At 41.5% G+C, this 12,152-nt stretch overlaps 4 protein-coding genes across 7 annotated transcripts; 1 reads left to right on the top strand and 3 right to left on the bottom strand.

Annotated features, from left to right (window-relative positions):
* Positions 1-1,009: 1,009 nt before the first annotated feature.
* Positions 1,010-6,899, bottom strand: LOC111605375 (CTD small phosphatase-like protein 2). 2 transcript variants are annotated; one of them, XM_023323858.2, is made up of 3 exons: positions 6,283-6,899; positions 1,932-2,073; positions 1,010-1,808 (listed from the first exon to the last, which is right to left on the bottom strand). In XM_023323858.2, exons 1-3 carry the CDS (start codon positions 6,321-6,323, stop codon positions 1,137-1,139), a joined length of 855 nt encoding a protein of 284 aa, XP_023179626.2. In that variant the 5' UTR covers positions 6,324-6,899; the 3' UTR covers positions 1,010-1,136. The 2 variants fall into 2 exon arrangements, with proteins under 2 accessions (XP_023179626.2, XP_023179627.2); XM_023323859.2 differs by lacking the exon at positions 6,283-6,899 and adding an exon at positions 2,906-2,964.
* A 308-nt stretch (positions 6,900-7,207) lies between these two features.
* On the bottom strand, positions 7,208-8,318 carry LOC111605377 (60S ribosomal protein L19). Its single transcript, XM_023323861.2, has 3 exons — positions 8,219-8,318; positions 7,873-7,979; positions 7,208-7,801 (listed from the first exon to the last, which is right to left on the bottom strand). Exons 1-3 carry the CDS (start codon positions 8,221-8,223, stop codon positions 7,302-7,304), a joined length of 612 nt encoding a protein of 203 aa, XP_023179629.1. The 5' UTR covers positions 8,224-8,318; the 3' UTR covers positions 7,208-7,301.
* Positions 8,319-8,404: 86 nt separating this feature from the next.
* Positions 8,405-9,363, top strand: LOC111605376 (m-AAA protease-interacting protein 1, mitochondrial). Its single transcript, XM_023323860.2, has 3 exons — positions 8,405-8,767; positions 8,838-9,133; positions 9,202-9,363. Exons 1-3 carry the CDS (start codon positions 8,495-8,497, stop codon positions 9,341-9,343), a joined length of 711 nt encoding a protein of 236 aa, XP_023179628.1. The 5' UTR covers positions 8,405-8,494; the 3' UTR covers positions 9,344-9,363.
* Positions 9,364-9,417: 54 nt separating this feature from the next.
* On the bottom strand, positions 9,418-10,824 carry LOC111605378 (ejaculatory bulb-specific protein 3). 3 transcript variants are annotated; one of them, XM_023323862.2, is made up of 2 exons: positions 10,728-10,824; positions 9,418-10,010 (listed from the first exon to the last, which is right to left on the bottom strand). In XM_023323862.2, the coding sequence occupies exon 2, from the start codon at positions 9,995-9,997 to the stop codon at positions 9,620-9,622; it is 378 nt and encodes a 125-aa protein (XP_023179630.1). In that variant the 5' UTR covers positions 9,998-10,010; positions 10,728-10,824; the 3' UTR covers positions 9,418-9,619. The 3 variants fall into 3 exon arrangements, with proteins under 3 accessions (XP_023179630.1, XP_023179632.1, XP_023179633.1); XM_023323864.2 differs by lacking the exon at positions 10,728-10,824 and adding an exon at positions 10,406-10,489; XM_023323865.1 differs by lacking the exon at positions 10,728-10,824 and adding an exon at positions 10,324-10,384.
* Positions 10,825-12,152: the final 1,328 nt, after the last annotated feature.

Here is a 12,152-nt window from a genome sequence, read left to right as displayed (position 1 = left end):
CAACCGGCCGCCCAGCCGCCCGCCAGTCACATGCAAATTGTTCGAGCTGTGTGTGTGTGAGAGTGTGTTTATATACATATAGCATGTGATTGCTGCTGCTGCTGCTGTTGGGGCTCTGGCGCTTGCTGGGGCTTTGCTGGCATACAAATAATTACAATAACATTAACGGAATTAATGGTGTTTCGAAATTATATTTCTTGTACTTGAATTGAACAGTTTAAACACTTTGCATTTCGAATATTTTCCTTCACTTTTACACATAGAAGAAACTAAAGCTAAAGTATGCATAAATCAAATGACAAACATAATTATATATATATATATGTTGTATATATATATATATATATAGGGCATATTATAATGAAAGACAAATAGGATAACATTTTTGACTTGATTTTTTGTTGGTTTTTTTTTGCAGCGCTACTTCAGCTGCTGCTTGAGTATACAATACATCTCTCTTTTTATTTATATATATATATATTGGGTGGGGCCAGGCCACACCCAATTTCTAGTATCTGTGTGAGTGTGTGAAAGTGTATGTGTGTGTGTGTGAGTCTGTCTGCAGCTCGTGTACTAAAGGAATGCTCTTCATCAAACACAATCATAATTATTTCATATCAAACTAGCTGTCACACACAGTCACACACCCACACACTCACACACACTCACACACACTCAACACTCTCAACTTTTGTTCTGCTTTGTTGTTGTACCCGTCAACCCAAATAGAAATTATTAAAAATTTTGTTTGTTTCACGAAAATAATGCCGACTTACTTGATTTATCATATTTATCTCAATATATATATATATTTATTAATAGTATCCATTATCAGACACTTATCTATACAATCCTCATAATAATATTATGTTTTATATATATATATACGCTTTCATATGTCTAGCACCCCGCACATTTTGAAAATAAACCTCACTTAAACAGAAAGGACCTCACACAATAGAGAGAGGAAAATAGAACTGTTTATCCTGATTCATAGATTTTTCTTATATTTTTTTTTGAGTTTTTCTTTTTTTTCTTTACTTTTTTCCTATTTGGTTTACATGATTAGAGCCCGCCCAGGAGTTGGCAACCGCTTTTACTATTTACTTAGTTTTCTCCACTCATTTTCCTTCCCTTTAAACGGCGCCAATATCACTTTGGTATCTGGCGGTCAGGTAGTTGGCCGCCTCTGTCATTTGTTCCAGGCACTGGTACAGACCATTCAAGTGTCTTTTGCAGCGACGGGCCAGCTCGGTGGCCTTGTCGCTGGACTTTTGGCAGGCGGCATCGGCTATGTCGCTGCCATCGGAGCTTTGCGCATTGTCGCTCTTGTTGCCATCCGACTCGAGGCCCGAGTCGATCTCGTTCGACATATCTGAATCGGAATCGCTCAGGTTGCTCACCGATGTGGTGGACATCATCGATGCTGTCGATGTCCGTCTCACATGGCCCTTGACACTCGCAGAGCTTCGACTGCTGCTGCTGCTGCTGCTGTTGCTATTTGTGTTGGACTCAGTCTTGATCTCCTGCTGCTGCTGCTGTTGCTGTTGCTGCTGTTGGTGTTGCTCCGCTTCCCGCTCTGTATTGTCTTCATCATCATCATCATCCTGATTGTTTGTCCACAGCAGATCCTTCTTCAGTGAGTTCAGCACCGTATACAAATTGAAGAGCTCCGAGGCGCTGAGGAACTCGTGCACATTCTTTGAGTGTGCCGCGCCACGTTTGCCCTCGGCACTGGAACTTTTTGTCAGCTGATTGGCGGTTGTATCCTTGCCCGTTGCAGGTATTATATCAGTGCTATCACCGATCTATTGACAGAGAATTGGAATAGAGAAGGCAACAAGCAGGCAAGCGTAAATTAGCTAAATTGTTTAAACTTTCTTTTCGAAATGGTGCGAGCTGAGAGTGGTTTGCTGTGCTCTTGAACCCACCTGCCGATCCATGAGCCTGCATGGCACCAGTATAGTATCATCCATTATGTTAACTGTCTTCACGAACTTCTCCATCACATTGACAATGCAGTCTTTGGAGAACTGCTGCTCATCGTGACGCGCAATGCGACGCAGGCAGTTCCTGAAAAGGGAGAGATGGAAAGAGAGATATAGTAGAGATTTCATATGCTGAGTACCCTTAGTAATATTACAATTTAGTGTTAGTTGCAAACCGGTTTTTGCCTGGAACCTGTTCTAATAAGGAACTTTAAGCCGCGCCTTAAGCAAAAATAATTGCCCCCAAAACATATGGAAAATCCCATTCATAATTCTAGTCAAAAATTGTTCTGAGTGGGCGAGGTTAAAACATAGCAATAAAAGAAACATTAAAAGGAACATATTTATATATATACATACATCTGATATTTTCAATGAAAGTTAGAAGAGCTACATTAACTTTGCTATTGTTGCAGCTCCGACATATATATGGATGTATGCTTAAAAATATAGAAAATAACTTGCATGAAGCATTATAAATCTTTCTCGAGATATATCAATAGTTAATTCAGTTCCTCATTGATATATGCTAACAATTTAAAAGATAACTCAGCTATATATAAACCACTAAAAATATATGTGTCTAAAGTTATATGCTTTATAGTTTCGAAGACGTCTCTTTAGCATTATTCACTCAAATTATAATGCCACAGCCTAGCCTAGCTTTGGCTCGTACGAAAACCCGTCCGTCACACGCTCGCTTCTTGGACAATAGCCGCCAATTGGCCATTCAATAGAAATAACCCGATATGGCAGCTGGAAACGTGTCGTCGTTAAGTCTGGCCACTTGTTCTTTTAACATTTCCGACATCAGATCAACTTCTTCTGGTGGCGTGATAAATACAAAATTCATTTCAAACTATGCAAATCAGTTGCCAAATTCATTAAATAGATATATATATAAATATAAGACCAACCACAAGACATAAAAAACCTGTACGCTCTGAGCCACTGATTTCTATTTCTGAACAGCAAGTGTCGAGTGGCGAGTGGCGAGTGTCTGTTGTCTATATATACATATCTACGGCTATATATCTATGTGTGTGTCTGTTTGGGTTTTCTCCCTGCGTCTTATGACTGTTTGCCTACCTGGTCTACGTAGTCAAGCGGGTCAAGCGCTTTGAGCCACGTGTCTTGCGAAAGTCATACACGCAAACTATTAGCCTTTTGAGTCTAGATAATGTTCTTCGTTCCATTTGTAGTGTAGACCCCGATTAACCCGACTCGTAGACGCCGGCTAGTCTCACAGTCTCACAGTCTCACAGCTCACAGACGTTCGAAGTTCAGAACGCTTATCGTCTGGAGCTGGAGTTGGCCACTCGCCGACTCTGATAACTCTGTAGATAATGTCTCGCGTGGCAGACGCGTGATCGTCTGGCCGCCTTGATAAATTTAGTTTTGGCTGCGCACATATATATATATATATATATATATATAAATATATACTTGAGGCAATCCCCCAACTATTAAGGCCAGACCCAATCCCCACCCAAACAGTCATGTAATCGTTTAGACTATTGATAGCTTCTTGTGGGCATGGGACACGCCGCCGCCGCGTGCTCAACCACGAAGTCACATAGTGTCAATGCAAAGAGATGTCTATTGCGACGCTTGTGTCAAGGTTTTTTCCACTGGTCATGCCATAGTTATTTCTCTATCTCTCTCTCTCTCTCTCTCTCTCTATGTCTCCCAGTCTTCTACATATGCATACCTAGAAACTTTCCTATTAGTCTGCATGACTAATTGAGCTAATTGAATATGGCATTTAAACGAGTTAAACGTCATAAGAAAATCCGTTTAGAAGGCGTTACATGCACTGTCAGTTACTCTATAACTAGAATGTGCACTCAAGTACCGCAGCTGTTTCCTAATAATTTCAATTGAAAATTGAGATGTAGTTGAGTAAATGTTTAAACTGAATGTATACGAAATTTCAGCTAAATAGCTTCTTTTTGAACAGCTTTTATAATTATAGAAACACATCTAACCTAAACCTCGACTCACTTGCAGTGCAATAAGAATATGAGAAATTTGTAGAATAAACATAATATGCCCAGCTCGTTGTTTACTTTTCTCTAGGGTATCAAATGAGGCAATCAGAAATGTGTAAAGCGCGCAATTATCTTATCAATAAACAGCGTCCGGTCGAATCGCCTCATTCATACTTAATCACCTAGACAATGAATGAAATATTTGATTTACATTGTTTAGAAAAGGGAAAAATAGAAATCAGGCGTTGCCTATTTTTGCAAATGTCGCATTTAAATAGAGTAGAAACAAAATAAAATAATCAGGCGTTTGGCACAAAGTTTGGCCAAGCGCCAGCGTCAAAAGCGCGCTTAACGAAGAGGGCGGCGGCGGTGGGGGCCACAACGTTATTGACCTTTCACAGCTGACAGATGTTCGGCGGGGGCGAGTGGGCGGCGGTAAACGTACAACAAGTGCAGCTGCGCCCAATTATGCCGGCAGCAAAAGCAAAAGCCGCAGCGACGGCGACGGCGGCAGCGGCAGCGTTCGATAAACACGCCATCCGAAACGACCAATTGCAGCGAAGCACGGCGAACCTTTTTATCTGAGCGAATATCTCTAGCTGTAGCTGTAGTTGTGTTGTAGTTGTAGTTGCCGTATTCTAGTAATTGTCTTCTGTTCTCTATATATTTTAATCGACTGGTCGTGTGACCCATTAAGGCGCCGAAAACAAAGCTTAGTGGCCATCCAGTGCACACCTGGCGGCAACACCTGCCTGTGAAGTGGGCCAAGCCAGGCTGGCAGGCAGGCACGCGACACGCGTCCAGTTTTTTCGCTGCGGAACATGCGCAGCAGCAGCGCGGCATACCACACAGAAATCAGCCGATTTTTAGCGCTGGGCGAGCGGGCGGGCGCGAGCGCCGACTGTGCGGCGAATGATTTGTGGCAAGAGAGTGCTTACGCTCTCTTTAGCTGTGCTCTGCGCTCTTATCTTGAGAGAGTGTGTGTGTGAGAGGGAGGCAGTGATGCGAGCTGTAACTGTACGATTGTTAGATAAAGAGACGCTACTCTTGCTGCTGTCCATCTGCTGATGTTGTTGCCATTGTTGTTGTTGCTTTGTCAGCAATATTTGCAAAGTTGAGCAACACTTTTTTGTTTTTGTTTTTGTTTTTAAAGCGAATTGACCAATATTTGTTTAATGTTGCTTTGCAGTGTGGTTGCCCCTGCTTGGCCTCGACTGACCTCCAACGATAATCGATAAATGAGCAAATCGATATTAATTATATTTCACTAGTTAACATGCGACAACGCAATCAAAAACAAATACAAATTCTAACAAAATTTGTGAGTTTGTCAAGGCAAAAGCAATTCGTACTACTTTGTACCATTATTCCGAGCAACGCACACAACTGGCAGCAGCAGCATATTAATAATGGCTTGCATTTACTTATGTGTATATATTTATATGCCTACGTCAATCAGTTAAGTTTAAGAGTGGCGACAGTGAATCATAGCATGGCTGATTGTTTTTATTTATATTATTATTGTTTTGTTCCCCTCTTGCTTTTAGTTGTATGCCCTGCGCCTTCGGCTGGCTCATAGTTGAAATTTTTTGCATAGCGATAATGGCAATGGAGATGAGTAATAGTGGGTATCGATAGGTGACATGCGAGCGCCAAAAGTGCTGATTAGAGCAAGGGCGATAAAAAAAAAAACAAAAAGCGCCTGAGCTGCGGCGGTGGAAAGTGGAATTATGGTCATAGGTATGTGATTTTATTAGTTTAAACAAACTCACAGTAGACACACACACATGTAACTACACACCAAATGAGCCCAGGTTGAAAACCCACACACACACGCAAACACACATGCATACGCATATACATATATATTATGTACAGCTATAGCACGATTGTGTCATATTAGGCAGCATTGCCTTTACTTTTTTTCTTTCGTGTTTGAATGGCTGTCCGCATCGTACGATAAAATTTTTGTATCTTGTCGAAACGAAAGAGAAAATGCTGTGTGGACAAGGGGTGCGGTGCCCGTTTGCTGTCGGAAAGAGAGGGCAAGAGAAAGAGCGTGCAAAATGATGTGAGCGAAATTGTATGAGCTGTTTCTCTCCTCCATTCCCTCACCCAACCTCATCCCATCCTTATGCTATTATTTAGCAACTGCTTTAAATTGAATTTAAACACATTTTAACTAGAAACTCGCGCTTGCCCAGCCCAAAACTGGACACACTCATACACAAACATATTCATATATAGAGAGACAGACGTCTGTCTATCTATGTATGTTTAGTTCCCCATCAGATTTTACTTACCGACTAGTCTCCAGCTTGGTGAGGTCTGTGTATCCGCTCATTGTGCTGTATTTGATTAATTCTTTGTCTTCTATTACCAAAATTGGTTAAGCAGACGGTTTTTGGGTTGCTTTACTTAAATGCTGATACCGCAAGTTAATAAAATTTTTTCTTTTGCTCTGTGTATCACACATACACGCGCACTTTCACTGTGTCTATCGCATTAGGTTTCTGTGCCTGTGTGTGCGTGCGGGCCTTCAGCTGATTTTTGTGTTTGTATTTGTATTTGAGAATTCTTTGCCTGGCTAGGCTAGGCAAGGCAAATGTTTTGTTGCTATTACGAAATCAGCAAACTTAGTTACAAGTAGTTATTAATTGATCGAGATCTGCCGACACGTTTGCTATTTATTGAACTCGAATGCGTTTTGGATACGTTTTGAGAAGTCGCTGCCGTTTTATGCCAACAAGAATGCTTTAAACATACACGGTGCTTCGATATGACTCTGCTAGATTGATGTTAGTTGCTGATCAATTCTTTATTTATATATCAAAATTCTAAGTATATTTTTGTGCTTGCTCGCGCACCGCTGCACCACGACCAACGACCGCTACGAACGAGTTTCGATTTCAAAATGATGTGAGCGGCGAACAGTGTGGCCTCAATCGGTTAGCGTTAAAAGACCCAAATGAAAACGATACAGTATCGAGTAGTTTATGCAAGCATGCAATCGATAGTCATATTAGACGTGTGTCCGATGTATTGTTCGTATCTGAATAAAAAGCGCATTAGTTCAAATTAAGTTTCTTATTGGTTTGTGTATTTGATACCAGGCGTTTATTTTGGCCAAGATCAAAACCGTTTTTGACTTACACAATGCAATGAAATTCTGCCACAGCTGTTACTTGCATTAATTCCTATTGGATTTCAGAAATTATAACAATGGGATTTCCACGTTTGTACAAAATCATTTCGGCCAAACTAAAATGACAATTTTTATTTCACTTGAAAAATCAATTACTAATCATGAATTGCCGTCGACTTAATGACCCGCAGTGGCCGCTTTCGCAGCGATCTCATCCTCCTTAGCGTGCAGGGCGATCAGCTCCTGTTTCTTTGTAGCAATACGCTCCTCACGTCGCTTACGTGCCTCACGCACCTTTTGACGACGGGCCTCGGCCTGGTCGGCAAGCATCTTGCTGCGCTGCTTCTCAGCCTTCTTCTTGTGAATGTATTCCATGAGGACGCGCTTGTTCTTGAACACATTACCCTTGCACTTCATGTACAGATCGTGGTACAGATGACGATCGATCTTCTTGCTGTCGCGATACTTCTTCAGCAAGCGACGCAGCACACGTTGCCGCTGCATCCACAGCAGCTTGGTGGGCATACGAGCATTTGCTGTACCCTTGCGCTTACCAAAGCCACAGTGACGGCCCTTACGGCGTGCTTCGGTGTTCTTGCGCACACGGTAGCGGGAATGCACCACGACGGGCTTCTTGATGATCAGACCATCCTTGATCAGTTTGCGTATGTTCTGACCTGCAAGGCAAAATATCCGTTTGGTATACTTGTTCACACACCCAGGCTTCATTTTCATTTTGTATACTTACGCGAGTTTGTGTTGGCGATTTCATTGATTTCATTAGGATCCAACCAAACCTTCTTCTTGCCGCAACGCAGCACTGAGGCTGCGAGCCTCTTCTGGAGCTTTAGAGAACTGCAAGTAGATTAGACACCAATAAAAATTAGATAAAACAGCATGCCATTATTGCGTATCTATATGTGTGCGTGTGTGTGCGTGCGTGAACGTGGTTTCGGTAGATTTTACACATTTCTTGAAACCTTATTCAACTGCACTTATAATTTGTTGCGTGATATATGTAATCCACAAGTTTTGCAACACTTTTCACACATTTCCGCACACAAAACATACAAATTGATGAAATTCAACAATACCTCATGTCGACCCTTGCTCGTCGTGGCTGGGAAAGAAAGAAAAATTTGACAGACGGAAGTGACTGCCATTTTTGAGTACGTACAACAACAAAATGCTGACTGCTATAACACAAACCAATCACAATAGGCACTTAACAGTGTACTGTTGCGTAACAGACGAATGTTATATTAAATATATGTTAACCATCCCTGGTCAAACAGCTGATCATACGGCAATAAAAATTCAATCACAATCACAATTAATAAATAATTGTTGTTTTAAAAAGTTGGTTAACTATGCAACACACTTTAAGGCGATGCCTAACCATGGCGAATACTGGTAGAGCGAGCATGCGGCACCTAGCAACGTTGCCGCATGCACCCGAACAGAACAAAAATCAAACAAGTCGCAATCAATTGCCCCGTTTGATGGACTTTCCGGAGATAATTTGGCCATCGGCTCTAAATACAATTAAAAATTGGATAACAGTACAGTTTATAATACGTCCATACTTCGACAGCGAATTTCAAATCAAGGACTTTGTATTCGGCGCAAAACAGGCGCTGCAGGTGAGTGCAAATTGATGCTTCAATTACGCAGTAAGCAAATTTCACTGTTGCCATTGTGAACTGTTTTCAGGTCGTGTCCAGCCGTCTGGTGGGTGGCGATCTGAACCAATTACAGGATCTAGTCACACCCGATGCTTTAGCAGAACTTAAGCCCGTCGTCCAGAAGCTGTCCATGACGCAGCGCAAACAGTTGGAGATTAATGAGAGCGACATCTATTTGTCATTTCCCTACCAAATAGGCATAATGTTCGACGATGCGAATGATAAGCTGCAAAAGCGTTGGGTCGAGATTACAATGGTGTTCCATGTGATGCGTGGATTGACTGAAATGCGTCAGCGCGGCGAGGAGATACCCTGGAATATGGGGTAAGCGATGGACTATCAACTAAAAATGTTTTTGACTAACATAAAATCGATTTTCTTTATCATTCTAGCACCATGCCGGAATATCAAGATCGCGTGTTCATTTGTAATTATCGCTTCAAGAAGGAGTTTACAGCTGGACAACAATCAGACTGGACGATCAATGTGGCCAACCACTTCAGGGCCATTGATCTTATAAATGAATCGAAATAGCAGTTGGTTTCCTAACTCTTAGAAATCGTAGATAAACCCATTGTATCCGATAGTTCCCTGATGTTTGCCTATTCATTTTGGATCAATCTTGTAATAAAATTTGCATTGCAAGTATTTAGGTATGAGCAAAATAGATAAAAGAAAACCCCGATCAGATAATTTAAAGTTTTATAATTTTTTTTATCTTAATTTTGTTTCTATTGTTATTATGTAGTTTAAATAACGAGTATGTTTTTAGCTGACAATACAATTTGATTTGATTTGATGTTCTTTTTTTTAATGCTTGGCGTTCTTCTCGTACTTGGACCTGTAGATGCCCTTTGAATCATACTTGTCCAGGAGCAGCTTCCAATCGCCGGGCCTTCTAGCACGCAGGTAATTGATCACCTTGTTGGAGTTGCGACGCTGTACCTCGGTGCATTTGGAGCACTCCGATTGGAGCGCATCGGGCAGCAGTTTCTTCAGCTCGCGTCCCTCGGGCGTGCAGGGTCCATTTTCCAGCAGGCACCTGATGTAGTTATCCAAGATGCGATTGTTGTTTAGCACTTCGTCCACGTTGACATTGTCGAACTTGTTCGTGTATTTCTGATCGGGCTTAGCCGAGGCGAGGGCGACGATCACGCCTATCAGTAGTATGACCAGCGATGCCTTCATCTTGTCTCAAGAGCTGTATACACAAATAGAACATAAAGAGTGAGAAAAAAGGCCCCGTTCAAACGTGAGTAATTGCAAAATAAATACAAAATCTCTTATTCGAATACGATTTATGGCAATATTATTTGGCTTAAATAAATAATCTGAGGCGTCGCCTGGTCTGCGATTGAGCTAGCAACGCGCCAGAGCTTTGAGAATGAATCGTTCGATTTATTTCTGGGCTAAGTTCGTTTCATGCATTATTAATGCCTCTTGGCATATATATGGCACATGCATACTAATTAATGATTTAGTTTTAATAACAAAAGATTTCACAATTTTCGGACCACGTCACTTTAAGCTCTTATTCAAAGTGGATTAAATTCGTGTTTCGCCTTCATTTTCTTTTTAACTAAACCACTTTTGTACCGTTGTTCGCAAGTGTTGCAAAACTGTTTACGCAATAGGCCAGGCATCGATAGCAAATGGACAGCTGCACTGCCTTCGTCGGTCTCCGCCATTTTAGTTGCCATTCAAAACGGATTAAATTCGCTTTTCGTCTTGTTTTTTCTTCTCTGTCTTTCTGCTACTTGTGTACCGTTGTACACCCAAGTGCTGCCAATCAATAGCAATTCACAGTTGCAAAGCACAAAGCAGAGCAGCCCAGCGCACGCGTAGCCTGCATCGCTCGTTCACTCTTTCAGTCACTCTCTCGTTCGCTCGCTCTCTTTCTCAACTAGTTTTTGCTTACCGCTTGTTGTTTTTGTTGCTGAACTGCGACTTGGTGATGGGGTTTCTCTTGTGTGTGTTGCGTACGACAGCACAGCTTTGATTGCCAAGCTGTTAGCCTGTTTAGCCGACTTTTATACTAAGGAGCTCGGTCGACGCGGCCAAAGCTTTCGCATTCGCTTGGCCACTCGATTTACGGTGGCGATGTCGTCGGCGTCGGCCTGGGCAGCTCCCCAGTCAAAGGTCTTTCGTGCAGTCAAAGCTGCCAAATTGAACCGGATTTTTAGTTTTCACCCGAATTTTAACTCAGCCAAGCAATTCGCCGCGTACCTGGGATGTACGCAAGCTTTACATTGTTTTTAGTTTTGTTTTCTGGAGTTGACTCTGACGTTTTAAATGTAAATGTGGCCTCGTCGCCTATCTTCGCCGTCTCTCTTCGCCACCTAGCCGCACTTTGCCGCTGTCACAGCTGTTTGTTTAGCTTGTTAGTGCTGTGCACGTTTCGCCCCGTGCGTTGAGACAAAATTCATAGGAAAAACATGCAAAGTACTTACGTGAAAAATTCGAAGGTGTTGTTGTTGTTGTCGTTGTCGCTCTTTACGATCATGTTTATTATGTTGTAATCAGTTTTATGCATTTTCCCCATTTTATTTACATTATCTGCAGCGTTTAATCGGTGTGTGTGTGTGCGCGTTTGGGTTTGTCTCTCTCTGGACCAAGCCAGATTTCGAAAGCTCAACTGGTCTCGATTTTGTATCTTTGTTTTTATTTTTGCGGCAATTCGAGCTGGGATTTACCCCCACGGAACCACTACGCGTCGTCTTGTGGTCAGTTTTATTCAATATGTTGCATAGTAGATTTTTCCATAGCCAAATCAGAGCTGATAATTGTTGTCGTTGCTCTTTTAATAATTTTATTTTTAATTTCTGTCAACTTGGGGTCCACAGTAATGAGCCATTAAACTCATCATGTATTTATTTTTTATAATTCTAGTGCTTTATTTTTTTTGTTTTTTTTTTTTTTTTTTTTTTTTTTGTCTTTAATGGGAATGACGCGAGCTACTGGCACGAGCATCGCAATTGTCTTGTCTACTTAACTGCAGTTCAATGGGTCAGTTCTACTTATCTACTTAAGGCTCGCGGCAACTTTTTAGCCCGCCGTCTCTAATGAAAGCTAATAAATCACTGTGATATAACTTTTATGTTAATTAGTGTGCAATTATGCAAAGTTCAGCTGATTTATCACATTATCATTATCATTAAATTTAACAATCTTTCATTTCATTTCATTTTGTGTGTCGTCTGTATGCGACGCGACTTACAAAACCATCTCTTGAGCGGGCCACAAAATTTGGGACACATTTGCTGTCAGCAGCTAAGTGCCCGCAGGTCTTGTTTTGGAATATCATATACATACATACATATATATTTATTTACGAAGATCACAT

This window comes from Drosophila hydei, unplaced genomic scaffold, assembly GCF_003285905.1.
Source record: "Drosophila hydei strain 15085-1641.00,03,60 unplaced genomic scaffold, DhydRS2 tig00008134-arrow-pilon, whole genome shotgun sequence".
In the NCBI taxonomy this organism is placed as follows: domain Eukaryota; kingdom Metazoa; phylum Arthropoda; class Insecta; order Diptera; family Drosophilidae; genus Drosophila; species Drosophila hydei.
Note: the sequence above shows the minus strand (reverse complement) of the source record. Positions and strands in the feature narration are given on the sequence as shown.